General features: G+C 40.2%; 1 protein-coding gene across 1 annotated transcript; it reads left to right on the forward strand.

Moving 5' to 3' along the window:
• Positions 1–10535: 10535 nt before the first annotated feature.
• YTHDF2 (YTH N6-methyladenosine RNA binding protein F2) lies at positions 10536–16841 on the forward strand. Its single transcript, XM_037057190.1, has 4 exons — positions 10536–10814; positions 11317–11341; positions 11891–11970; positions 15192–16841. Exons 1-4 carry the CDS (start codon positions 10788–10790, stop codon positions 16824–16826), a joined length of 1767 nt encoding a protein of 588 aa, XP_036913085.1. The 5' UTR covers positions 10536–10787; the 3' UTR covers positions 16827–16841.
• Positions 16842–27220: the final 10379 nt, after the last annotated feature.

The following is a 27220-nucleotide window of genomic DNA, read 5'->3' on the forward strand; positions in this document are numbered from 1 at the left end:
TGATTCTGGGTTTTCTTCCTTCTGTACCTTTATTGATAGCTATGGCTTGTAATGTGGTATGGATGGATTTATTTTTCTAGTTTGAGGACAAGAATGAACAATTGTATTGGATTACATATAAGGGTAAGTGTGAGGCTGGGTAATGACCCAGAAGATAAAGTTCCTCACTGTGCTTTGTAGAAGCATCTCCCTAAGGAAAGCTTACCCAGGGGAAGTTTGTCTGATTTCACAGTGTAAGGATTTTTTTTGGTAAACTTCTGTCATATTTTTTCTAAAGAAATCTATGCATTATAGAACAAACTAGAATTCCACAGTCCTGACTCAGCCTGAAGACTTGTTTTGTTTGGCCTATATTTTTGTTTGCCTTAACTTTTAATTGAAGTACAAATGCATACAGGAAAGTCACAAATCACTGTACAATTTGATACACTTAACAAACTGAACACACCCATAAAATCAGCTTCTAGATCAAGAAAAAAACATTACCACCACCTCAGCCAGAATAAAGACTATCTAGCTCTCTGACACCATAGCTTAGTTTTACCTGTTTTTGAACTCCTTTGTGACTGCCTTTTTTTCACTCAACATTATATTGTGAGATTCATCTATAATGTGAAATTGTAGTTGGTTCCTTCTCATTGCTTTGTAGAAACTGTTACTGTGCCACAGCTGATCCACTTTGTTTTCTTATTGATTTTAGAGAGAGGGAGGAAGAGAGAGAGAGAACATCGATTTGTTCCACCGACTGACGCATTCATTTATTGACTCTTCTGTGTACCAAGGATTCAACCCCAAACCTTGACGCGTCCAGATGGTGCTCTAACCAATTGAACTACCCAGCCAGTGACAGCTGGTCCATTCTAATGATGGGCATCTGGGTAGTTTCCAACTTGGGGCTACTATAAAACATTATTACACGTGTCTTTTTTTTTAATCCTCACTTGAGGATATGTTTATTGCAAGAGAGAGAGGAAGAGAAACATCAATGTGAGAGAGAAAGATTGATCTGTAGCCTTGTACCCTGTTGGAGGATTAAATCTAAACCTAAGTACGTGCCCTGACTGGGAATCAAACCCACAACCCTTTGGTGTATGAGATGATGCTCCAACCAACTGAGCCATCTGGCCAGGGCTCTTGCACATGTCTTTTGATAAACAAATATATGTATTTATGCCTATGTAGTCTTTTAAAATTAGGACAATTTGCATGAAAAATACAAGATACAATTTAAACACATACACATACACACAGACCCTGGCCACGTAGCTCAGTTGGTTAGAGGGTCAACCTGATATGCCAAGGTTGTGGGTTTGATCCCCAGTCAGGGCACATACAAGAATCAACCAATGAATGCATAAATAATGAAACAACAAATAGATGTTTCTCTCGCTCTCTCCTCCTCTTCTTTCTAAAATCAACAAATAAAAATAAAAGCCCCGGCTAGGTGGCTCAGTTGGTTAGAGTGTTGTGCCGTATACCAAACCCAGTTTCGGGTTTGATTCTCAGTCAGGACAGGGAGGGGAGGCAACTGATCGATATTTCTCTCTCACATCTATGTCTCTCACATTTATGTTTTTCTCTATCTCCCTTTTTTCTCTTTCTCTTTCTCTCTTTCTAAAAATTGATAAACATATCCTCTTTAAAGAGGATTTAAAGAACAAAAAGAAAGAGAAGGAAAAAAAAGGCAAGATCTGATAACATTTCCTTATACCAACACTTGACTGGAATCAGGGCCTATCTTAGGTGGGGGCGGGTATATCTTCCTTACAGATCCTGTCCCTCTGTGTTATGTATTACAAACCTAGGCCTACTTATTTTAGTAGCTTTAAAAAAAATTCAGTAGTCTCTTAGGACACTCTTTTCATAGATAACTGCAAAGCTTATTTCCTCACACATTACCTTGTCAGAAAGGATTTTCCTGACCACTCACACTATAAAAAATGACAATTTCCCCCTGAACTATGCTTCCTATTTTCCTTTACCCTGCTTTATTTTTCTCCATTTTACTTGTCACCTGGCATAAACTTATTTTTTCTCCTCCACCTAGAATGGAAGTTCCATGAGAACAGGGACCTTTCTTATTTCTTAGTCACTGCCGTTTCTTCAGTCCCTGGAACAGTGCCTGGCATGTAGTAGAACTTGATAGATACTTGATGCAATAGTAATCATAGTAATAATAACAGCAACCAGTACTTACTGAAGGGAAACTATGTACCAAGCAAGCATTGTTCTAAGCACTTTAATATTAATTAAAGTGCATATATTAATCCATTTGATTCTCTCAGCAATTCCATGTGATGGGTAGCATTATTCATTTTACAATGAGGAAATGAATATATTTATCTTCTACTCAAAATAATAGATACATTTGAAGTACAGTGTACCCATCAAATTAATTAGTCTTTAAATGTACTAGAGAAGCTTAATACCTAAAAGGAACCCTTTAACAAATCATTTTTAATGTTTTGTTTGATAACATGTTTAGTAGTTCCTTAAGTTGTCTTCCTTATATTCAACTTCTAGCATATTAAATTTTTTAGTTTTAGGACTGGGCTTAGATTATGATACAATTAGTTGGAATTTCAGAGATCTGGGGCAGTGGAAGCTGATCAGATTTTGCTATCTGATGGGCAAGAAGTCCTGTTTCCTGTCTCCCAGGAGTACTGGAGAGGGAGTCCTTGAGCTTAGGAAAGTCCACTTACCTGATGAAGGATTTTAGAACCTAGATCATCTGTCCACCTGTCACACGAAGTACTGATTTGTCACTTTGCTAATGGCCCTGTTTGAGATAATGCTGATGTCAGTGTCCCTGGTTAGAATTCTATTTTTTTTCTGCTTTTAATTTTATTAGTATTTATTTTATGCTCATTAAATTCATTTACGTTATGCTAAATTTATTTTAAGTTCTTTCTCTAGTTTCTTCTGGAATATCTTTTTCTTCTGTGCGACCTCCTCTTTTGGTTCAGGAACAATCTGCTCTTTTTTAGTAAGGATCATCTCAGCGTGGCAGGGAGAGCTCATGTCTGGGTTAATCCAGTCGAGCTCTGTAACTTCTGTGCTGTATCTTGGGAGCTTTGTTCACCTGGATGTGCTCAATAACCAAAGAATTTACATCTACACCCTTAAATTCAGCATTTCTCTGCATTTAAAAAAATTTATTGATGAGAGAAAGAGAGACTGATTTGTTGTTCCACTTATTTATGCATTCATTGGTTGATTCTCATATGTGACCTGAACGGGGATTGACGCAACCTTGGTGACAAAGTGAGCTACCCGGCCAGGGCTTTACTTTCTGCATGTTTAATATGTGCAGCAAAAATTCAGCACTTTTTTTGGGCAGCCAACCCTATCTATGTCCAGTCCCACTGTTTGGCCTGGGCACACCTACCAACTCCACCATTGTAACTTTACAGAAGCAAGAATGACCTTGCTTCTGTAAAGTGACAGTCTTCAGAAATTTGGTGGCTTTTTGAATACACGTACTCTTGATGGCCTGGGCAGTTTCATGAGTGTTCTTAAAATGAATACGGAGATTTGAACCTCTCGGTTTGCATGTTTATGGGGTTTTCTGGGCCAAACGAGTAGCAAAGCACTTTCAGAGGTCACCTCTGGCCACTTTCCAGAAGAGCAGAACTCCTTAATTTCTTTGCTAAACCCAACCCCATGTGCCAGTTGTTACATAGGGAACCTACTCCATAGAAGATTGATAGTATTAAAAAGCCTTTGCCAACTGAGCAAAAAGCAAACATTCTCTAGCTCCAGGAACGAAAATGGAGCTACTATGTTTCAGAAGTGCTATGTTAACGCTTCCATTGACTGAGACATTCAGAGAAAATTGGACATGGCCTCTCATATTCTTGCCTTAGTTAAGTTCTCTGTAGCTACCACCCTAGGAGCAAAAGGGAAGGACTTATCTGTAAAAGTTGTCACAAATAGTTTAGACACATTCATTGGTTTAACTATTTTTTCTTGGCACAGATTACAATTGCACCAGGCCTTCCAGGACTCCCTAACTGCAATTCCCTTTGGCACTATTTCCAGAAATCTTGTTTATGCTTCATTTTCCCCTCCAGGCTGTTTTCTCAGATTGAGACTATCATGTAAACTGTTCCTTCACACAGTGCTAGTTGGACTTTTAGAATCCATGTATCAATAAAGGGTATGACTCACCCCCAAAGTCTTAGTAACCATGTGAGATCCCCAACATTATATTTTACCAAATAAGTATATATTTTTAATGATCAACCCTTATTAGCATCTTTGAAAAGAAAGGGCATTTTAAAAAAAGATTTCATTTACTTATTTCTAAAGAGAGGGGAAGGGAAGGAGAAAGAGAGGGAGAGAAACACATGGGAAAGAATCACCTATTGGTTGCTTCCCACACACCCGCAACCAGGGAACTGGCCTGCAACCCAGGCATGTGTCCTGACCAGGAACCGAACCCATGACCTTCTAGTTCGCAGGCTGGTGCCCAATCCACTGAGCCACACCAGCCAGAGGAGAAAGGACATTTTTAAAAAATATATTGATTTGAGAGAGAGAGAGAGAAATATTGATTTGATGTTCCACTTATTTATGCATTCAGTGTTCGATTCTTCTATGTGACCTGACTGAAGATCAAACTTGCAACTTCGGCATATCAGGACGACACTCTAACCAACTGAGCTACCCGGCCAGGGCAAGAAAGAGCATTTTTACATCAAAAAGCCAGGAAAGAAATAATCTCAGAATAAAGAAGAGTTCTGTATATTGAATAAGTTTGGCTTTATGAAAAACCAATTACATTAGCATTACCTTTCTTACTTCCTGGAGGACTCCTAAAAAATTCTGCTCTCCCTTCTTAGACTCTAAGTTGAATCTTCAAGTTTCCTTAAAGTTTCCTTTACTGCTGGCTCTTGGTTCTTATTCTTTTCTGCCATCCATGTCTCTAAAAGCTGCTCTTGGATATACAAAGCTGTGAATTACTAGTGTTTTAAGGCCTCCTAGCCCAGCTGGGTTTTTTTTTCTTTAGGCTATTCTCATGTTGCTCTTTTCACATCTCCATTCAGTGAGTCATAAAACACATCTGCACTTTATTTATTGATTTGAGAGAGAGAGGGAGGGAGGGGGGGGAGAGAGAGACATTGATTTGTTGTTTCACTTATTCACGCATTCATTGGTTGCTCTCTGTATGTAATCTGACCAGGGATTGAACCTACAGCCTTGGTATATTGAGACAATGCTCCAACCAACTGAGCTACCTGGCCAGGGCAATACATCTGCACTTTTAAAAAGCTGATCATTAATTTATCTTGGGATTTCCACATTTCCTTTTAGCATTCAATTAAACTAGTTAAGTCTACACATTTAACTTTTTAACACTAATGGATCCACTAGGTTTTCAATAGTAAAATGGGGTTTGATATTACTAGGGAGAATTTTGAAAATGAATGAGCTATTTAAATGAGCTATTACTACTAATTCAACAAACATTTACTTAGTATTGGGTTATAACAATTAATAATAAAAATACTCTTGCCCTTAAGCAGCCATAGATTTATTGGAAAAGCAATATATAATCCAGGGGTTGGTTATCTTAAGCTGGGTGGATGGGATAAATGGGTTTGGGGCAGAGTTGTTTAATAAGATTGTAAGGAAACATTTGGGTGTGTATGCATTTTTCTGAGAAGATTCATTACTACTCTCACTAGATTCTCAACTGAGTCCAAAACTTGCAAAACAAAAGGAAATATTGATGTAAACAGATACATTTAATATACCAAAATAAATTACAGTAATGCCAATGTCATGGGTGAACAAAAAAATCAAGCACCCTCCTTCTGCTTGGGGGAAGAATAAATGTTCACTGACCATAGTCTTGTGATCAGAAGTTGGGTGGTGGAGATCCCCAAGGACATTTGAGGCAGGAAGAACAGCATATACAAAAGTATGGGTTCCAGAAAAAATGTGTATTTGGGGGAAAAAATTCAGTGTGGCTGGAGCACAATGTACACAGTGAGAAATATACGGGGCCAGAGATGGCAAACTTTGTACATTGTGAGGACTAGAGAGAGCTGGGAGAAATCTTTAAAAATAAGTTTTTACACTGTCAGTTGTGTAAAGTGTATAAGTATTTCTCAAAGAAGTTCTCTCCTATCCCTGCCTTACTAAGAGGGTGATGGGCAATGAGATGTACTGTTCCTGAAGAGTATATAAAATCTGCCTTGGCTGGTGTGGCTCAGTGAATTGAGCACCAGCCAGCGAACCAAAGCGTTGCTGGCTTAATTCCCAGTCAGGGCACATGCCTGGGTTGCGGGCCAGGTCTCCAGGGGCGGGGGGCACAAGAGAGGCAACCACACACTGATCTTTCTCTCTCCTTCCCATCCCCATTCTCTAAATGAAGAAATACCATCTTAAAAGAAAAAAAGAGTACATAAAAATCTGTCCTCCTTTTTTTCTCTTATTCCCACTGCCCCTAGAAAGAGCTTTTGGTTTCCACCCTCCAGAAATCTAAAATTTTGGAACTAGAAGGAAACTTAGAAGTTATTTTGGTCTAACTTCCTCATTTTACAGCGTTGGAAATAGCCTGGGTGAGGAAATGATTCACTTTCCTTGTTTCCCTTCTACCTCTCCAGTTGGGTGCTGGGCCTTTTTTGCTTCTCCCTGTCTTCTGAGGCAATCTTCTGGACTCCTTTGGCTTCAACCAACATCCCTATATCCACGATTTGGATTCTCAGCTCTGTCATTCTGTTTGCACCCCCCAAACCTTTATTTGTCTACAGGACACTTCTATCTGATGTTTTATCTTCTGAAACCCAGCATGTCCAAAGATACATTTTCTAAAGGATTTCGTTTATTTTTAGGGACAAGGGAAAGGAGAGAGAATGAGAGAGAGAGGAACATTGATGTGTGAGGCATTAATCCATGGCCTCTCATATGCATGTCCCCCAACCTTGGACCTGACCTGCAACCTATGCATGTTCCCTGACCGGGAATCAAACCGATGACCTTTTTTTTTTTTTAAAGATTTTATGTATTTATCTTTAGAGGGAAAGGGAAGGAGAGAGGGAGAGAAATATCAATGTATGGTTTCCTCTCATGCATCCCTTGCTGGGAACTGGCCCGCAATTCAGGCATGTGCCCTGACTGGGAATCGAACCGTAATCCTTTGGGTCGCAGGCCCACGCTCAATCCACTGAGCTACACCAGCCAGGGCTCAAACCGGTGACCTTTTGCTTTGTGGGACAAAGCCCAAACCATTGAGCCACACTAGTCAGGGCCAAAGACAAATTTATAATTCTTCCCCACCCCTACAAATCTCTTTCAGTTTTCCCCACATTGGAAAATGGCATCTCATCCACCCAGTTGCTAAAGTCAAACCAGGAATCATCCTTGATAACGCTTTTTTGTAGTGCCCCTCCAATCTAATCAATCAATGGATCACTAAGACCTCTCTCTCATCGTACCTCCTAAAATGTCCATTTCTTACTGTCGTCATTGCCACTACTATAATAGACCATTACCTTTTGCCTTGACTTACTGTAATACTCTTCTAATTCCTAATCACTGTTCTCCCTAAATCTATTTTCCACACTGCAGAGTTAACAAATTAATAACTGTCTCAAATAGAAATCTGAGAATGCTATGCTCCTGTTAACCCTTCACTGGCTGATCATCGTTTGTAGTTAACACGTAAGGCTCCTATCTTTCTCCTTTCTGCCCAACTCTCCAGTCTTATGTGATGCCACAGTCTCTTGCAGGATGTGCCAGTCATGCTGGCCTTCTTTTAGTTCCTCACCAGTGCCAAGCTCTTTCTCTGCTTGGGGCCTTTGCATCTACTGTTTCCTCACTCCCTTCCCTCACCTTCTTATTATTCTTCAGGCTTTAGCTGAAGGTCACCACCTCAGGAAAAACTTCCTCTGCCCTCTCTACCCCCCAGGACAGTTCCTCTGTGCCTTCTCACTGTACTTGGCACAACTGCAATTGAATAATTATTTGCTTACAGTTGATTTCCCTGACTATATAAGCTTCAGGGGAAAGTAAACTCTTAAGCTGTTTTCCCCAGCACATTGCCTGGCCCTCAATAAATACTGGTTGAAAGAGGGATTGAATGCTTGATCTACCCAGTTGCAGAGCTGAAATTAGAACACAGACCCATTACTGGCACAGTTTTGTTTCCTCAAACTACGAGGGTCACATAAGATGACACCCTATACTCCAGACTTCCTCTCCCCTTTTCCAGTGTAAATACACTCTTGTGTGTTCTGTTTAGGGGCCTATTAAAAGCCACTCTGGTGAACTAAAATCCAGGTTTAGAGATTACCTTTCCCCATAAGATAGCAACTCCCAGATGACAAAAAGTAATCCCAAAGGAACTAATAAAAATTTCATCATTGGAGGGAGGGAATTTTTACTACCAGGCCTTAATGGAATTACAGGGAAGGAATCTACAATGTACTGGACTTGCTTTAATGTCTTCCTTTTATTATTTATTTTTAATTTTTATTTATTGATGTATAGATAGAGACCTTGATTTGTTGTTTCACTTATTTATGCACTGATTGGTTGCTTCTTGTAAATGCCCTGACCAGGAATGAAGCCCTAGAACCTTGGCATATCGGGACGATGTTCCAACCTAGCTAGCTGACCAGGGCTACTTACTGTCTTTAAAAAAACCAACTTTATCTTCACAACAAGCCTTTTAAGAAGATATTATTATTCCCTTTTGCCACTTATCAAATGGCTAGTTTAGTAATTTACTTAATATTGCAAATCTGGTGGGGAGGCCAGTATTTAGCCCCACCTCCTCCCAGGTCAGTCCTCCATTTATCATACCATGCTGTTTCCTACAGTAAGTGTAGGTAACTGTTTATAGTTTATACATAAATCTGGGCCATGGGGTTAACTGACTATCATTTTATTATTATTAATCCTCACTCAAAGACATATACTGATTTTTAGAGAGAGAGGAGGGGAGAGAGAAACATTGATAGGTTGCCTTCTGTACCCACTGGGGATTGAACATGCAACCTAGTTATGTGCCCTGACTGGGAATCGAACCTGCACCGTTTGGTTTATGGGATGATGCTGCTCCTATCAACTGAGACATCCCACTAGGGTCGGGCTGAGTGTCTATAAAGAAGGCTTACTAGATTTCTTTTATCTTTTTGGTGGGATCTGTGGTCTGTGACTTGACATTTTACTGTCTTTTCCAGAAGTCCATCACATTTGGTGCCTGACCTTATTCATTCCAACCTTAGAGTATGATTATGGGAAGAAAAAAATGAATTTACCACCAATGCGTATTTATGATGCAAAACCTAGTATGTTGTGCTATCATTTATTTTACTACTGAGTCCACCAAAGCCTCCTGTATCCAGGGTGGATGATGTCAGGTCGATACTTAGCAGTGCATTATCTATCTGTTTACTACTATTGGCAATACCAAAAGCTATTAGGAGATGGGCTGTCCTGGGATCAAATATCCCTGCATGAGTTGGGTTTGTCTCTGATTAAAAATGTTTTTGCCCGCCCTTTAATCACCTCTGGATTCTGGTTGTTGAAAACAGGTTTTCTCTTGGGGGCAGAGCAACACTATGACATTTGTGTGTGTGTCAGACATATTTAACAGCTTTGTGACCTTGGACACAGTACTTAAATTCTGTTTCCCGGGTTGTAAAATGTAGCAATTAACAGGTATTTTGAAGATGCTGAAGACCATTAATAGGTCTTTGAAAACACACAACAACAAAACTTAACACAGAGCGGGAATTCAAGTAGCATTAATTGTCTTTCTTCCTCAGATAAGGACATTTCCTTTTGAAGTTCACAGACTTATAGATTCTCTGGACTTGTTGAAAATACATGGAAAATTTTGTTTAGATGTGTGAGTGTGTTCTTCTTGGAAATAAAGGCCACAGTTTAACAGATCATTACGGGGGGCCAGTGACTAACCTAAAAAATTGTAGATTCCCTTCCCTGCAATGCTAAAGGATGACTCTCTTGCACGGGACCAAATTTTTGTGAATGTTTTTGTTCTCTGGGTACTATTACTTTTTTTGCAGTCTGCTAACAGAGGAGGATAACCAGGCACCTGGGGAGGGAGCGTCTTTCTGAGAAACGGCCCCCATGAAGATTCCCTGGAGACTCTGTGACCCTTTTCGACTTCCTTCCTAGATGGGGGTGGGGTGCCATCTGCAGCTGGGAAGCAGGTTTATTTTATGGTGTCTCAGGCTTCAGGGGTCTCTTCCTCAAGGAAGGGTTAGTTTTTGTGGATTTTCTGAAGCTAAAGTCACTCTCTCCAGGTGTTAGTTAAAAACCTCGTGGTGAGACCCAGTCGTCCCCACCTTCCTAGGCCCCAACCCCGAGGCGGTGGGGGCGGGGAGCCAGTGCGAGCCGCTTCCGCTCCTCCAGCCCACCAGAGGGCGCTGAGGCCCCGCCTCGTCCTTTTCGAGGTACTTTGCGCCGGGACCCTTCCGCGTGGGTGAGTGAATGTGAGAGTCAGCGTCGCGCCGCGCACGCCGTGCGCCGCCGCCGCCGCTCCGCGCCCTTATTTCGGCTGCTGGGGGCGGGCGCGCGCGCGCGTAAAGCCATAGAGACGGGCGTTGCGTTCTGGGGCTAGAGCGTCACCGAGTCGGAGCCGGAGCCCGAGCCGCGCGCTGTGTCTCCGCTGCGTCCGCCGAGGCCCCCGAGTGTCAGGGACAAAAGCCGCCGTCGCGCCGCCTGCTCCCGCCGCCGGAGCTTCTTCGCTGCTGCCGACACTCAGAAGAGAGTCCGCCGCCGTCGCTACCTGTGAGGATCCGAGAGCCATGTCGGCTAGCAGCCTCTTGGAGCAGGTACAGGCCCGGCCCGCATGCCTCGGCCATTGTGTGAGGAGAGAGGGAGCCCGACTAGGCCCGGGCCCGCCGCCCCCGGTCGGGCCGAGCTGAGGCGGCGCCTCCCGCGGGCCGGGTTTCGGGCCTCTCGGGCCGGCCCCGCCCTGCGCCTCGCCCTCAGCCCGCTCTTCCCGCTGCTTCCCGGCCCTCGGCGCCCAACGCCCGCTCCGGCTGTCCTCCTCGGCGGGCCTCGTCTTCCTCCCTTGTTCCCTTCCCGTTCCTTGAAGCCCTGGTGCCCTCGCGTTGCCTCCGGTGCGTCCCCCCGCTTTCTGCCCGCGAGCCCCGCCGGCCTAGCGCTTTCCCCGCCTCCCGTTTTTTAGCCTCCCCCTCTCACTGCCATTCCTGACGCCTACCCTCAGGCCCGCTCCTTTATTCCCTCCTCGGGCCCGGCTTTAATTTGTCTTCCTTCTCCCATTTCTTCCTCGGACAACTTGCTGCTCGGCGACGTTCCCTGTGCCCGCAGAGACCAAAAGGTCAAGGAAACAAAGGTGAGCTCGGCTTCGCCGGTGGCCCCGGGCCGGGCGGGGGGCGCCGAGTCGCGGGGGCGGGGTCTCCGGGAAGCGCCCGGCGGCGCGGATCCTCGGGAAGCCCTGGGTTCGCAGGTGCCTCACACTTAAGTATTTGACCCTTTCGGCGTTTTCTTGCAGCTGGCGATCAGCTTTTGAGCGAACAAGGAGTAATTCATTAAGGGTGGGGGTGGATTCTGTTTTGAAATGTCTCAGGTCCTTAGTTTCCTGTATGTCTTAGGAGGCCTTTGTTTTTCATCCTCGTGGATCACACTCTGGAAGCACTCACATGTGACCGGGGTTGGGGGGGAGCGGGAGGACATTGAGATCTGGAGGAGCCAGTAAAATGACCTTTTTGGATCAACTTGCTCTGCGTGGAGGGAGACATTTTTGCTAATCCTGCTCAGCATTCACTCTTATCCTTATCCTTTCGAAATTCTTACTTAATTGCTCTGGTTGTAATATATTTGATTAATTTGGGAGGGAGATTGTGTGATTGAGACACTCGTAATTTTAATTTTTTCCCTTTAGTACAAAATGGATCTGTACATCAAAAGGATGGATTAAACGATGATGATTTTGAACCTTATTTGAGTCCACAGGCAAGACCCGTGAGTACTTAACCATTTACGTTCCTGATCAAAGGACGTATATCATTTTTTCTCTACCCTATTATTAGTTTCATTTTCAGGGGTGCCTTTCTTACTACTAGGGTATTATAAAAAGTTGTTACAGATGTTAATAGACTGTTCAGATTCCCATCTTTTGTCAGCAGACATGTGCTCTGAAACTAGTTCTGATGACATCTTTTCAGTGCACTAGTGTTAACACCTGTTTGAGTAGTTCTTTTGCCTTACCAAGAGTATACAATGCCAAACTTAATCCTTTCCAGTTTAAATATTCTGAATTTTTATCTCCTCCCCCAATTGGATTCACATGTCATGGAAAAAAACTAATTAAAAAATCACCTTAATTTTACTCAGTACTGCAGAACTGGGTATTCTTCCTCTCCTCTGGTCACTAAAGTTAGTGGGGTCTTAGAACTATTTTGGAGTTTATATACTTGTTTTTCAAGTTGAACTATATCTACATTAAGAGAGACCAACTTTGTAGCTACCTTTGGATTCTCACGTTAAGGGTGCTATAGGATTTACAAAATGGAGTTAAAAGAAGGTAAAATAGTGTTTAGCACAGATTAACATGAAGAATGATTGAGGTTTTTGCAATGTAAAGTATCTTCTAATGTGAAGGTAGTTGCATAGAGGTACATGACCTGTGCATATAGAAACTTCTTTAATGTGGCAGTTCTTTTGTATAAATGTTTTCTTTCCCAAAGATATAGTTACAAAGTTGTAGCAGATATAACTCCCAGACTAATAAACTAAAAGGAAAGTAGGCAGTAACTCAACCAAAATATCCTGAAAGCAGCAGCTTATGGAACCCTTACATAAATTCTGAACAGATACTGTATGATAGGTATAATAGTGTAGAATGACTTGATGTATTAGCATGTGTCCATGTTTGGGTGTAATTCTTACCTGAAACGTTTAGATTCTTTGTGTGAAATTTTCTGTATTGAATATACAGAAACCACTTAAGCCAATGATGGGAAAAAACTTTTTGCAGAAAACAACCAGTTAATCAGGAAAAATAGGGAAGGAAGTAGAGGAATGAACTATTAATAGGTTCCTGCTATTGAAGTAGTTTGCTTACATAATCTTTATAACAGGGAGAGTTGGAGCATTTGGAAATACAATTCTAAGTAGTTCTTGTGAAACATTGTGTAATTGAGATTTTTGAGCTCAGGGGCAGGTGGGAACCTGCTTATTCAGGTGTAGAATTTAGCTATATAATGGCATAACCTGTGGTATTAAGTGCTTTTTTCCCCCTTAAATAGGTTAAAGCCTAAATGTTTTTATTTTTTAAATATTGGGGTGGGGATCGAAATCTGGCTGAGTAGAAAACCTGAGAATCTTGGTCCAGGGTAGTTTATCTTCAAGAGTAATTCATCTACTTTTTAATCAGTTTTTTATTGTCTTATGTTGGAATAATCCTTCAGGCTTAATCCAGTCATTACAGATTGAATTTTTTAATACATAATGGATTTGGGTTTGTTAAAGTATTAACACTATCTTCAAGAGATACTCTTAATTTGCCCTGGCAGGTGTGGCTCAGTGGATTGACCGCAGGTCTGTGAACCAGAGAGTTGTTGGTGCAATTCTCAGTCTAGGGCACATGCCTGGGTTGCGTGCGGGTTGGGTCCCCAGTTGGGGGTGTGTGAGGGGTGACTACACTATTGGTGTTTCTCTCCCTCTTCTTTCTCCCTTCCCTTCTCTCTCAAAATAAATAAATAAAATCTTTAAAGTAAATGCTCTTAATTTTAAGACAGGGTTTTTTGTTTGTTTTAAGGAAAATTCAGATTGGCAGAGAAAAGCTCTGCCATTTGGCTTACATTAGTGGAAACATTTAATCTTCAAGAGATATGTTGTAGTGGCTAGGGAGAAGCACTCAACTTTGGTAATTCAAACTTAAGGCCTAAAAGAGTGGTGGTCACCCAAGTCTCTTAAGAATAAAATTCCGTATTTTGACTAGTTAATCGCTTCATACATACCCGAGCTGTTTTGAAGTTAGGGTAAAGTACTCTGTTGAGTTGAGCTGTGTCTATATCTATAGTTTTGTATATCTCTAGCTTCTTATTTTAAGGGACTGTATTGTGAGCTATAGGATTTATTAAAAAAGTGAAAATACCTTCAGCACAAACTAATGTAAGATCAAGAATGACTGAGGTTTTTGCTGCATAATCTCCCTTCTAACATGAAGACTATTTGCATATGAGTTTATATTTCTGGTTACTCTTTATAACTGTTCCTTTTTTAAAGGTAATGGACTATGGTGTCTTTAGAATTATACTCCCGTTTTTAATGGAAAAGTTAGTTGTGCATTTTAGCTTATAGCCATTTGTTTTATAGGAGAAGCAGAACAGGAAGCAACATTTTTTCTAGTTTTAAATCCTCTAGAGGCTACTGTATATTTTCTTTCTAAGTTATAATTAAATAGTGACATCTGTTGACGTTCCCAGATAGTTTGCCAAGAGGCTACCACTGTAAACTAGGTGTAGTGAACCTTGCTTTTTTTCCATAATAAAATTTATTTGACATACACCAAAATGTCTTTGTGTATTTTTACATTTTGATAATTGAAAATTAATTCATGCATCAATATTTTAATATAGCAAAGACTTATGAACATACATAAAACCATACCATCTAAATGTTTACTAATAAGATTTAAGAAGTTTTCTTGACATACATTGTGCTCTTTAAATATAGTGGTAGAACTTTGCTTTTTGGTTTATGGTTGAGGAATGCACAGATTTTTGGGATAGAATTTGAAATTTGCAGTTTTATTTGTTGTATTTATTATAGTATGGTTTTAATAGGAAACTTTTCTGAACACTCCTTTGTTTTGCCGAAATTTCCTCTCAAATCCAAAGATACTGGTTTTCATAAAAGCATCATCTCAACACTTAAAAGGCAAGACTAACTTGTTGGGATGCTGGATTTTTCCCTTTTCTGAGTTGTGGTTCTAAAGTTAAGGCCCACATTAACTATGTGTAAGTTAAATTTTAAATGTTTAAACATCACAATTATTAAACCAAAATTTCTTTCAAGAAGAATCAAGTTTATGGGACAAGACCATCTGAAATGGTCACTCTCCTTTTTCATAATAATAGATGAAGTATTTGAATTATTTGAATAATTGAGAGAAGAAATGTCCTGATTTATTTATTTTTATGTGTAGTGTTGATTTGCTTTTTTTTTTCCTTCCACAGAATAATGCATATACTGCCATGTCAGATTCCTACTTACCCAGTTACTACAGTCCCTCAATCGGCTTCTCCTATTCTTTGGGTGAAGCTGCTTGGTCTACAGGGGGTGACACAGCGATGCCCTATCTAACATCTTATGGACAACTGAGCAACGGAGAGCCTCACTTCCTACCAGATGCAATGTTTGGACAACCAGGAGCCCTTGGTAGTACTCCATTTCTTGGTCAGCATGGTTTTAATTTCTTTCCCAGTGGTATTGACTTCTCAGCTTGGGGAAATAACAGTTCTCAGGGACAGTCTACTCAGAGCTCTGGATACAGTAGCAATTATGCTTATGCACCTAGCTCCTTAGGTGGAGCCATGATTGATGGACAGTCAGCTTTTGCCAGTGATACCCTCAATAAAGCTCCTGGCATGAATACTATAGACCAAGGGATGGCAGCGCTGAAGTTGGGTAGCACAGAAGTTGCAAGCAGTGTTCCAAAAGTTGTAGGCTCTGCTGTTGGTAGTGGGTCTATTACTAGTAACATCGTGGCTTCTAATAGTTTGCCTCCAGCTACCATTGCTCCTCCAAAACCAGCATCTTGGGCTGATATAGCTAGCAAGCCTGCTAAACAACAACCTAAGTTGAAGACCAAGAATGGCATTGCAGGGTCAAGTCTTCCACCACCCCCGATAAAGCATAATATGGATATTGGAACTTGGGATAATAAGGGTCCTGTGGCAAAAGCCCCCTCACAGGCTTTGGTTCAGAACATAGGTCAGCAGCCAACCCAGGGGTCTCCCCAACCTGTAGGTCAGCAGGCTAACACTAGCCCACCAGTGGCTCAGGCATCAGTAGGGCAACAGACACAGCCATTGCCTCCACCTCCACCACAGCCTGCCCAGCTCTCAGTCCAGCAACAGGCAGCTCAGCCAACCCGCTGGGTAGCACCTCGGAACCGTGGCAGTGGGTTTGGTCATAATGGGGTGGATGGTAATGGAGTAGGACAGTCTCAGGCTGGATCTGGATCTACTCCTTCAGAACCTCACCCGGTGCTGGAGAAGCTACGGTCCATTAATAACTATAACCCCAAGGATTTTGACTGGAATCTGAAACATGGCCGGGTTTTCATCATTAAGAGCTACTCTGAGGACGATATCCACCGTTCCATTAAGTATAATATCTGGTGCAGCACAGAGCATGGTAACAAGAGACTGGATGCTGCTTATCGCTCCATGAACGGGAAAGGCCCCGTTTACTTACTTTTCAGTGTCAACGGCAGTGGACACTTCTGTGGCGTTGCAGAAATGAAATCAGCTGTGGACTACAACACGTGTGCAGGTGTATGGTCCCAGGACAAATGGAAGGGGCGTTTTGATGTCCGGTGGATTTTTGTGAAGGACGTTCCCAATAGCCAGCTGCGACACATTCGCCTAGAGAACAACGAGAATAAACCAGTGACCAACTCCAGGGACACTCAGGAAGTGCCTCTGGAAAAGGCTAAGCAGGTGTTGAAAATCATAGCCAGCTACAAGCACACCACTTCCATTTTTGATGACTTCTCACACTATGAGAAACGCCAAGAGGAAGAAGAAAGTGTTAAAAAGGTAACCAGCTTACCATTAAGACTTTTAGGGGAGGGGGGATGGAACTAGAGAGAATAGGAGAGGTATTACACTGAGTATTAAAAACTCTGTAAATAACACAAGTATCACTGAATAGTTCAGTCCTATATGTAGGAGTGTGATGGATCTACTGTATGCACCTTAGTGAAGGAGTGTGGGAACATTAATGGAGGTTACAAATGTAGACTTAGAGGAAGAGAATTGTAGAGAACAAGAATTTACATGATGCAGAAAGAGGTGAAGAATGAGTCAGAAAGAACTTGGAATGATTGAAGTGATAATACCATGGAAATTAAAGTAGGAAAAGTTTGAGGTTAGGGGGAGAGAAAAGATACAGGTTCTCTTGGAATTAACTTTTGGCTTAATGGGTAACTGTTTTTTCCCCAAGAGTTGGTATGTCACCAAGCCCTGACATCATCTTTTAGCCTGCCTTTTGACAACTGGCAACTTTAAGAGGATGTTTTTAAGAACTTTCTTGTTCCTGTCCTTAGTGTTCTTTCTTTTTTCAAAACCTTTTTCTCATTGGAAAAGTAAAATGTTTATTATATAAAACTTGGAAAATGGATCATTAGAAAAGGCTCTTGCTCTTAATATTTTGTTGTATTCCTGAAGAGTCACTTCCTCTTGTTTCCTTTGCACCAAGTAGGAATCTTGGGTAGAGTTGAATTTATTTGAGAGTTGGTAATGTTTGATCCTTGTGTGTGGAGTGAATATAAACTTCAGAACCATAAGAGAATGATAAAATACTAGTTGGGGTGGATTATGTTTTATCTAGGACTTAGACATATTTATTTGTTTGTTTGTTTTTAAAGATTTTGTTTTTAGAAAAGGAGAAGGAGAGAAACATGTGGTTGCCTCTCAAGTGCCCCTTACAAGGGGACCTGGCCTGCAACCCAGGCTTGTGCCCTGACTGGGAATCAAACTGCTGGTGACCCTTTGGTTCGTAGGCCCATGCTCAGTCCACTGAGCCACACCAGCCTGGGGTGGACTTAGACATTGAAATGTAGGAATTAGGGGAAAGGATTATGGGCAAGGAGGAAATGAAAGAAAAATCTGTAAATGATTTGAGAGAACTCTGGTTAGTGTTAAATGTAAAATAAAAATCAAACCCAGTGGTGGGAAGGTAGAAGAGGAATGCCGGGGTAAACGGTTATGTGAGGAGATTTGACTTGGGGTGGTAAATACACAATACAGTATAAAGAAGATGTATACCTGAAACCTATATAATTTTATTAACTGATATCACCCCCAATGAATTTAATAAAAAATAGAAACAAAACCGAAAAATTTATGTAAATATATTTTCATTAAGGTTGTTATGAATTCATAGAGAGCATATATATTTGATCTAGGATCTGAGATGTTTGTTATGGCTCTTTAAAAACTTACTCCTTTGAGCATTGAGAGGAGGGTCTTTGGTGGATTTTTCATCTCCATAACACAGGACCAGAGGTTGTTCAACTAAAGTAGGATGATAGTTGCAGCCTTATGGTCTAGTGTGTACAAATAGAGATACACTTGTCAGTGATGCTAAAAGTATTGGGGATATAGAGCCAGATTACTGAAGAGTTGGCTGTTAGAAACTTTCCTCCTTTTTAGTCTTAAACTCCCCTCTCTTCCCCCAAGTTTTAACAGTTTAATGTAAAATCTCCCATAATCTTATAGAAAAAGACAGTTTACTGGTTGTTTTTGCCAGGCATCTGAAAGACACTAAAGATGTCTTCAGAGGCTCCTGTTACTACAAGTGCAGGGAGGGTAGAGATGACTTTGTAGGTACCATGTAGTGGCATGGCAGATTTTTAAAGTGTGTGAGGGGTGTCCAGGTGCTTGATAATCTCTCATATCATCAGTATTTGCAGAGTTCTGTCTGACATCTTGTGATTAAAAGCATAAAGGAAGAAACAGGAATATTTTTAGGGATGCACACTGCAGATGCTAAAATAAACTGGTATTATGTGTTAGAATCGTGGGGAAACTTTGGTTTAAAAATGAAGTAGCAAATTTGAGGACTATTTATGTAAGCTTTTAACCAAGGATGTATTTGTATTAAAGTCACTTGAGTGGTTTAGTGCGTGATAATTGAATTTCATAAGTAGGTATAAGATTTATATTTTGGAATTGACCAGTCCTATGATGTTTTCATAAAGTGGCTGTAATAATATTTATGGTCTTTATTAACTGGTGGGTCTTTCTTAAAACTATTCAGTAAAGACCTTTGAGTATTTTAATTGTTCTCAGGCAGGTGAACAAAACCACCAAGGGGAAAAAAAGCTTCAATTATACTTTTGTCAGATTATTTTTTAGTTTATCTTCTGTAATAAATGCTTGCTGGGCTTTCAAGAAGGTCCCTGTAATTACTTCTGAACTCAGTTACCATTTCAGTCAGTATTACCTTACTGAAGGTAAGGTTTCCCACTGTTATCCTTAATATCCTTACATAAGTGACTGTAAGCTTCCAGTCTTTATTAGGCTTCCAAGAAAAAACAAGTTTTATGAGAATGGGAGTGATAGCTTATTGAGGCAGTAGAGAGACCTCCTTAGGTTGGGTGTTTTGTGTGTGCACTTTTATATTTACAAGACTGCAAAAAATCTTCATGCCAAATGGGCACAGTAACTCAGTACATAGGGAAATACTTGAACTTCCTCCTGAAAATGATGTCACAGCTGTTGCAGAGTTTTGAGATTAGGCATGTATCTTGGCAGAACATACTGAAGCAGAATTAGAGCTGTTTTTGCCTAGCATTATTACTGACTTATTCTGTCATATGATATAATTCAGGATCATAGACCCTTCGTGCATTGGAGCTATCTGGCTTGAAACTTGGGTGCTTCAGATACAATTTGTAACCTGCATTTGCTTAGAACCATTCCCTAATTGTTAAATATTCTCCAGTGACATTACTTTTGATGACTTCATAGTGTTTTATCATAGATACATTGTAATTTATCAATTCCTTTTTTTTCAAACCTTAAGACCCCCATATTTCTTTTTTTAAGATTTTATTCTTAGAGGGGAAGGGAAGGAGAGAAGGAGAGAAACATCGATGCATGGTTGCTTCTCCAGAGTTCCCCACCAGGAACTGGCCTGCCACCCAGGCATGTGCCCCAACTGAGAATCGAACCACAATTGTGTGGTTCGCAGGCCCGCACTCAATCCACTGAGCTATACCAGCCAGGGCTAATTTATCAATTTCTAATTGTTGGATATGTCAGCTTTTTAATATTTTTTTCCAGCTAAAATAGCGCTGTAGTGAAAAATCTTTGATGCAATACTGATTCACATCTGCCTTTAGTGTTACTACTGGGTCAAGGGTGTATGCCTTTTGAAGGTTTGGCTGTGCTTTATATTGCCATATGAGCCTTTTTCCTTCTGAAAAAAAAATTGAGAGAATTACTGTTAGCTGTTCAGATGAAGATAACAGTGAGTTAACTCCCTTTGTCTCAATTTTGGAATAGTCTGGCATTATTTGGAATAATGATAATGTTTTTATAAACCTCATAATAATTGGTTTAGTTTTTGTCTTAAATTTCTAGCCTTTAACTGTAGGTAAAAATAAGAATAGTGGGAACCACATAATTCTCTTAAGGCCAAGCCCAATGTTAATCAGGCACTTGGGTACATAATATTTTCTGAATAATGGCAGAGTGGGGAGAAAGATATAGAGAAGATGTGATTAGTGACAACAACTCAAGGTGTATGTGTATGTATATTTATATTTTTAAAATATGTTTATTGATTTAGAGAGGAATGAGGGGAGAGGGAGAAACATCTATTGGTTGCCCTGCCCTATACTGGTGTATAGGATGATGATCCAACCTGCCAGGGCTCAAGGTATGTATTTTTTTAAAATTTACTTATTTATCTTTAGAGGCGAAGGGAAGGAGAAAGGGAGAGAAATATCAATGTAGGGTTGCCTCTCGTGTGTCGTCCTCTGCTGGGAACTGGCCTGCAACCCAGGCATGTGCCCTGACTGGGAATAGAAACTCCATCCTCTGGTTCCCAGGCCCGCGCTCAGTCCACTGAGCTACACCAGCCAGGGCTAAGGTGTGTATTTTTAAAAAATTCCTTGCCGTTTGGTGAGAATAGCAGGATTTTATAAAACCTCTCACATTTTCAAGCAGAATACCTAAGAATGGTGACTTGGAGTGTGTTCAGATAAACTTAAATTTTATTATGCTGTTTAAGAATTGACATGAAGCTTTTTTATCTTTTCTTGGAACAACTTTACTATGTGCTAGACCGTGAGTTTCTCTAGTAGTGTCTGTGAAGGAACCTTACATTAGTGATAGGTAACAGCATAAAACAAAGTGTTTTTTCAAGGTATGCACAGTGTGCCAATTTGGAAGCTTAAAGATTGCCTACTCAGCCTGGGATTGGTCATAGAAGAAATCCTGGAAGAAGTGATCTCTCAGCCTAACCTTGAAAGATGTATAGAAATTAGGTGTTTGGGAAGAGTGAACATAGGTTTGGTGCAGCACAAAGTCTGGGACACTGTATAGATAATAATTTGAACAGGAATTTCTTTATAGTTCAAGAAAGGTTAATTGGTATTTGTGGAATGTGTTTCCCAAGAGGGAAGTTTGGAGATTAGGTTAGTGAAAGGGAGTTGAATGAATTGCGTATGCAATTAGTTTGATACAGAAAGACTACTAAGACAGAGGTACAAAGTTGGCTTTAAAAAGTGTTAGAGCTTAATTAACCCTGACAGGTGTGGTTCAGTTAGTTGAGTGCTGTCCTGCAAAGCCATAAGTTGCTGATTTGATTCATGGTCAGGGCACATGCCTAAGTTGTGGGTTCAGTCCCCAATTGGGGTGTGTGTCAGTGTTTCTCTCCCTCTCTTTCTGTCTCACTTTCCCTCTCTCTAAAAATAAATAGATTAGTAGGTAGATAGATAATAAAAACTATTTGAATGTAAAAGAATGAGGAGTAAAGTCTAATTTTAATCAGTGGTGGAGGAGCTCCTTCATGTGATCCTTGCACGGAAAGTAGATGGGGACTCTTGTGAGAAGTTAAGGTGTACCAGTATATGATAATAATAGATATTACTGAATACATCTCACTTCTTCCCTTAATATGTTTCATATATGTTATCTTATTTGTCGTCATAATGTCCCTTAGTGTTTGGTGGAATGTTCAGCTTACAAGAAGTAATTTAGAAGAGGAACATAATAGCTGTTATCACATGCTTTTAAAATTCTGGCAGGTTTATTCTCTATACCAGAAATAGCCCTAGAACCAATGGATAGAGGTTATAGGGAGGAAAATTTTTGTAAATAAAAGGGAGAATTTTCTAAAAAGGGAGTTCTTGGTCACAGGAGGGTTTCAAGAAGAGGCTAAAAGATCTTTTATTTAGATATCTTGTAGGGAAGATTTATACGTGGGTTAATCTAGATCAGAGAAACCAAGGATAAGAGGGTTAGCTGGTCCCAGATAACATTTGAGGTTCATAGAAGAGGAATTGATGCCACTAAATGGGTATTTTGGAAAGTCATTGTTTCTGTTCTATAATTCCTGGCCCAAATACTTATTACATATGAAAAAGGGCTAAAGGATGTGGATGACAAAAAGCACTGGTTGAATCCCAGTGAATCTTAGTACCAATTAGGCATATGGGTAGTTATTTTTAATACATTTACTGTCTAAGTGTTGAAAAAAATTTGCCTAGAATATACTAAAGACTTATTAAAAGAATTTAAATGTGATTACTTTTTATTTTTTTAAGATTTACTTAGTTTTAGAAAGAGGAAGGGAGGGAGAAAGAGAAGAGAGAAACATCAGTGTATAGTTGTCTCTCTCGTACCCCTCACTGGGGACCTGGCCTGCAACTCAGGCATGTGCCCTGACTGGGAATCAAACCCGCGACCCTTTAGTTCGCAGGCCAGCACTAAGCCACACCAGCCAGGGCTAAACATGATTATTGAAGAGATACATTTTCTTTTTTAAAAATCCAGTTTTCCAATAGTGTTAGAACAAGTAATGTTTTTCTTCTGAGGAAGTATGTTTTTTTTTCCTTACAGCCATTTCTCCATCCCCTAATCCTTTAACTTGGTTATTTTGCCCCTTGCCGAGAAACATTTGAAGTAATCACCTTGATTGCATATTTTTGCTTTAGAAAGTATTTAACAATAGCCAAGTTTTAGTGATAGAAAAGTCAGAGAGGAAGAAAACATCACTTTAGCCAATTATATTGTTTTCTTATTAAGTCCTTGGGACATAAATAACTATGGTTATTGTTTCTTTCCATTTAGTGTTTTGCTACTCCACTGTTTCAAATTGCCTCTTCACAACTAGCTAGTGGACATCCTGTTTAAATTTGGATGACAAACATAACTTTTTGTAAAATTCTAGGGCTGTCTGTCTACTTCTGTCTCGTAGATAAATTTGCTTGTCTCACTGCCAAAGAGGATGAGGAAATTCTATTTGTATTACTCAACATTTTCCTTGTTTTGTGGCTGATAAAATGCCTTCAGCCTCCTAAAGGAGGTCTAGAAAATAGATGACACTGAATTTGGATTTTTATGAATCATGTCCTTTTTTTGTATCCATATTTCAGCAAGTGTTTTTATTAATTGCTAGATTAGAACAAACAAACAAGGCACCATCTTTGCCTTAGGACCAGACAGTGTTATTAGGGCAACAACAGAATGAATAAAATATGGGATAAGAACTGTAATAGAGAATTAAGAAATGTCTTGGCTTTCTGGAGAAAAGTGATAAATTTGGGGACTTTAAGAAAAGCTTTACGGAGGAAATGACACTTGAACCATGTCAAATAGAATAAGTAATCATACAAATGACAGCACAGTGTGTGGTATGTAATAAGTGCTTGGCACATAGTGCACATTGAAGTTTAGCTGTCTCATGTAATATATCATTCTCATATTTCAGATGAGGAAGCAGGCTCAGAGAGTTATTTATATAAGGTCTCATAGCTAATAAATGGGGGAGTTGGTATTTCAGTGGAAGTTTGATTATGTGCTGAAGCTGGCTAACTGTGGGCCAGCTGTTTAGCTTTTAAGAGTTTTAGGCTCAGTTGAAACTTCATCCCGAACACCAGAATGGTTGTGGGTTTGCTCCCCACTCAGGGCATATGCCTAGGTTCCAGGTTTGATCCCCAGTCAAGTCACATATGAGAGGCAACCTGTTTCTCTCTTACATCAGTGTTTCTTTCTTCCCCTGACTGGTATACTTCGGTTGGTTGGACATTGTCCTGCAAACTGAAAGGTGGTAGCTAGGTTTGGTTCCTGGTCAGGGCACATGCCCCAGTTGCAGATTTGGTCCCCAGTTGCAGGTGCCTGCCAGAGGCAACTGATATTTCTGTCTCATGTTTCAATGTTTCTCTCCCTTTCTTTCTCCTTCCTTTCTCCTCTCTCTGGAATCAATTAAAAAATAATAATAGCAAGCTAGTTGTTAAATAGATCATTATGAAACATAAACTTAATATTAAATACATTGTATTAAAAGGTGTTGCATTAGCCCTGGCTGGTGTTGCCAGTGGAGTGAGTGCTCACCTGTGAACCAAAGGGCGCTGGTTCAATTCCCAGTCAGGGCAGGTGCCTGGGTTGCAGGCCAGGTCCTCAGTAGGGGGCGCACAAGAAGCAACCACACATAGGTGTTTCTCTCCCTTCTCCTCTCTCTAAAAATAAATAAATAAATCTTTTATAAAAAGGTGTTACATTAAATTACATTATAAATTATTTGCAATATAAATTATAATTAAGCTACATAAACTTAAAATACCATTATTATTATCATTAAACCATAATAAATACTCACTACTCTCGGGGTAATTTATATCTTATGTTCAATACAGTATATAAAACTGACATGCACATCTTTTCTCAACCCCACATTCAGTGATACCACAATTGGTATTTGAAACTAGCCATGTTATTTACACCATGGAAATTGGCAAATGCTATACCAGGCAATTGTCTAGACTAGGCGTGTCAAACTCATTTTCACCTGGGGCCACATCAGCCTCTCAAAGGGCTGAATGTAATTTTAGGACTATATAAATGTAACTGCTCCTTAACAGTTAAGCGAGAGCTTGGTGCTGCTGCTGGGTAGAAACCAGGTGCCAGACCAAATTCCGCCCGAGGGCTTTGCATTTGCCACCTGTGGTCTAGACTTACAGTGATGGAAAAAATACTGATGCAGATTGAACTGAAGTGTGTCGTGTCTATAGCTCTGATATATTTTGAAAGAAACGGAAAACTTAAGGAAATTTAAAAGCATCATTGATGAATCAGTGAAGTTCTGACACGTTTGGTTTTTTTTTCACTTTTGACTTAAAGTAAACAAACAAACATGTGCTGGAACCACACCATAAGTGCCAGAGTCTGTTTAGCCCCAAAGGCATGGACCACTGTGTGTTATATGGAGTTTGCTAGATAGAAAAGTGAAGGCATTCTAGGAAGAGGAGACAGCAGGTTCAAAAACATGGTCTGGTGAATGCTTAGGTTATGTTTTCAGAATAAGAAGTTTAATGTGGAAAAGTAAGTGATAAAGCTGGAACCAGGTTGGTTGGCCCCAGTACATAAAGGACCTTGGATTTTGTCCTGTACTTTTGTTTTGGTTGGATTGTAGAAGGAAGGTAGTTAATGTGGAATGGCAGTTTAGAGGATAGGAAGGATGAAATACTTTACCTGACATTGGCTTTGTTAGGTATTTGCACAGTCTTTCTTCGATCCTCACACCCATCCCGGGAGGCAATATCCCGTATTTACAGATAGGGGAATGGAAACTCAGGTTAGCAACTTAAATTCATCTAGTAAATGAGTAGAGATAGGTGTAAGTGACCAAAGATCAAATGAGATGCTTTTACAATAGTCTGGGAGAAAAAGCCAACGAGGGCCTGAACCAAGACAGTAAAGATGGGTAAGTTGGATTTGAAGGATGTGGTAGATGTATTTTCCATATCTTATTTTTAAAAAATCAGATAAAATGGGATGAGCTAGCAGATAAGGATGGACATTTGTTGGCTTTTGGAGATGGTGTTTAAGGTGCCTGGGGGCAGTGTGGTGATAATTAAGATCTGGAGCCCAGGAAAGATTGTTGATAGAAATTAGGGAGTTTTCAGCCCTCAGTATATAGGTAAAGGCATGGAAGAATTTAAAATTATTCAAGAATACTGGTAATAAAAATAATGGCTGTAATTGTTGAAACTTTCTACTTGTTTTAGCATACAGCTGTCCTGAATACATATGTAAGTTTTCATTTACTTCTTATATTGTGGCTAGGTAGACGCAACTCTCTTAGCTTTACAGATAAAGATACTGAAGCACAAGCACAGAAAAGAGGAAATGACTTTGCAAAGTCACACAAGCTAAGAAAGCAGAGCTGGTGTTTCTACTTCTGCAGTGTGGTTCTAGAGCCAGCATGCAGTGAGAGAAGAGGACCAAAGAAAGAACTCCCAGAAATCATAATATTTAAAGGATGGTTAAAGAGGCTGCAAGTGAAGGATTGAGATGGAGTAATCTGAGCTTTAGAAAGAGAGTAAGAGGTAGAAGAGGATAAAGAGGGGATAAATGGTAAAGACTTGACTTGGGGTGGTGAACATACAATACAGTACAGATGACGTATCATAGAATTGTATACATGAAACCTATATAATTTTATTGATCAATGTCATCCCAATAAATTCCATTTTAAAAAACAAACAAACAGAATAAGCCCTTGTTGGTGTGGCTTGGTGGATTGAGTGCCAGCCTGTGAACCAAAGGGTCACCGGTTTGATTTCCAGTAAGGGCACCTGCCTGGGTTGCAGGCCAGGTCCCCAGTGAGGGGCACATGAGAGGCAACCACACACTGATGTTTCTCCCTCTTTCTCCCGTATCTAAAAATAAATAAAATCTTAAAAAAATAAAGAAAAGGTTATATCTTGAATAGAATTTCGAGCAGTGGGGTGGTATAATGTTTATGCAGACTGTGGAGAGAGAGCAGAGAATGACTGCAAATGCCCATGGCTATCTGTTGAATAAAAGTAACATGAGAGTGCTTTGTTTTTAGTGTTTGAAGATTTTAGTCTCCACTCATCAGTTGTTTGCATTTGTTGTTCCTATTGTTTCTACTTCTCCCTACCTGTAGTCTTTCAAGATGTCTGTTCCATTCCAAGCCTTAAAGGGATTTAGTGAAGACCAGCTTTTATTTATTTAGTCTGAGCTGTTTTGGTAAATTAGACCATATAAAAATGTCTGAAATACAGTTAGATATGAAAAGTATTCTGTTTTTGATATGGTTTTTTTTTTTTTTTTTGCAGTATATGCTATGAAGTACTCCACCCTGTTCCCCTCCCCATCCCTTTGCAGGCTTAAGGAACTACAAGTAATATGGCATAAATGACTGAATTACCCAAGAACTTGTCTGGATTCCGGATCTAGCTCTGCCACCAAAGTGAAATAATCTTGCAGTTTGTGGAAAA

The sequence above is a fragment of the Sturnira hondurensis genome, unplaced genomic scaffold (assembly GCF_014824575.4).
Source record: "Sturnira hondurensis isolate 20B ecotype Veracruz unplaced genomic scaffold, ASM1482457v3 Scaffold0009516, whole genome shotgun sequence".
In the NCBI taxonomy this organism is placed as follows: domain Eukaryota; kingdom Metazoa; phylum Chordata; class Mammalia; order Chiroptera; family Phyllostomidae; genus Sturnira; species Sturnira hondurensis.

Excerpts from the sequence above, each read along its gene's own strand:
- YTHDF2 (XM_037057190.1), top strand. The coding sequence starts at position 10,788 with ATGTCGGCTAGCAGCCTCTTGGAGCAG. Across the intron at positions 10,815-11,316 it reads CTAGCAGCCTCTTGGAGCAG|AGACCAAAAGGTCAAGGAAA; the intron begins GTACAGGCCCGG and ends CTGTGCCCGCAG. Across the intron at positions 11,342-11,890 it reads AAAAGGTCAAGGAAACAAAG|TACAAAATGGATCTGTACAT; the intron begins GTGAGCTCGGCT and ends TTTTCCCTTTAG.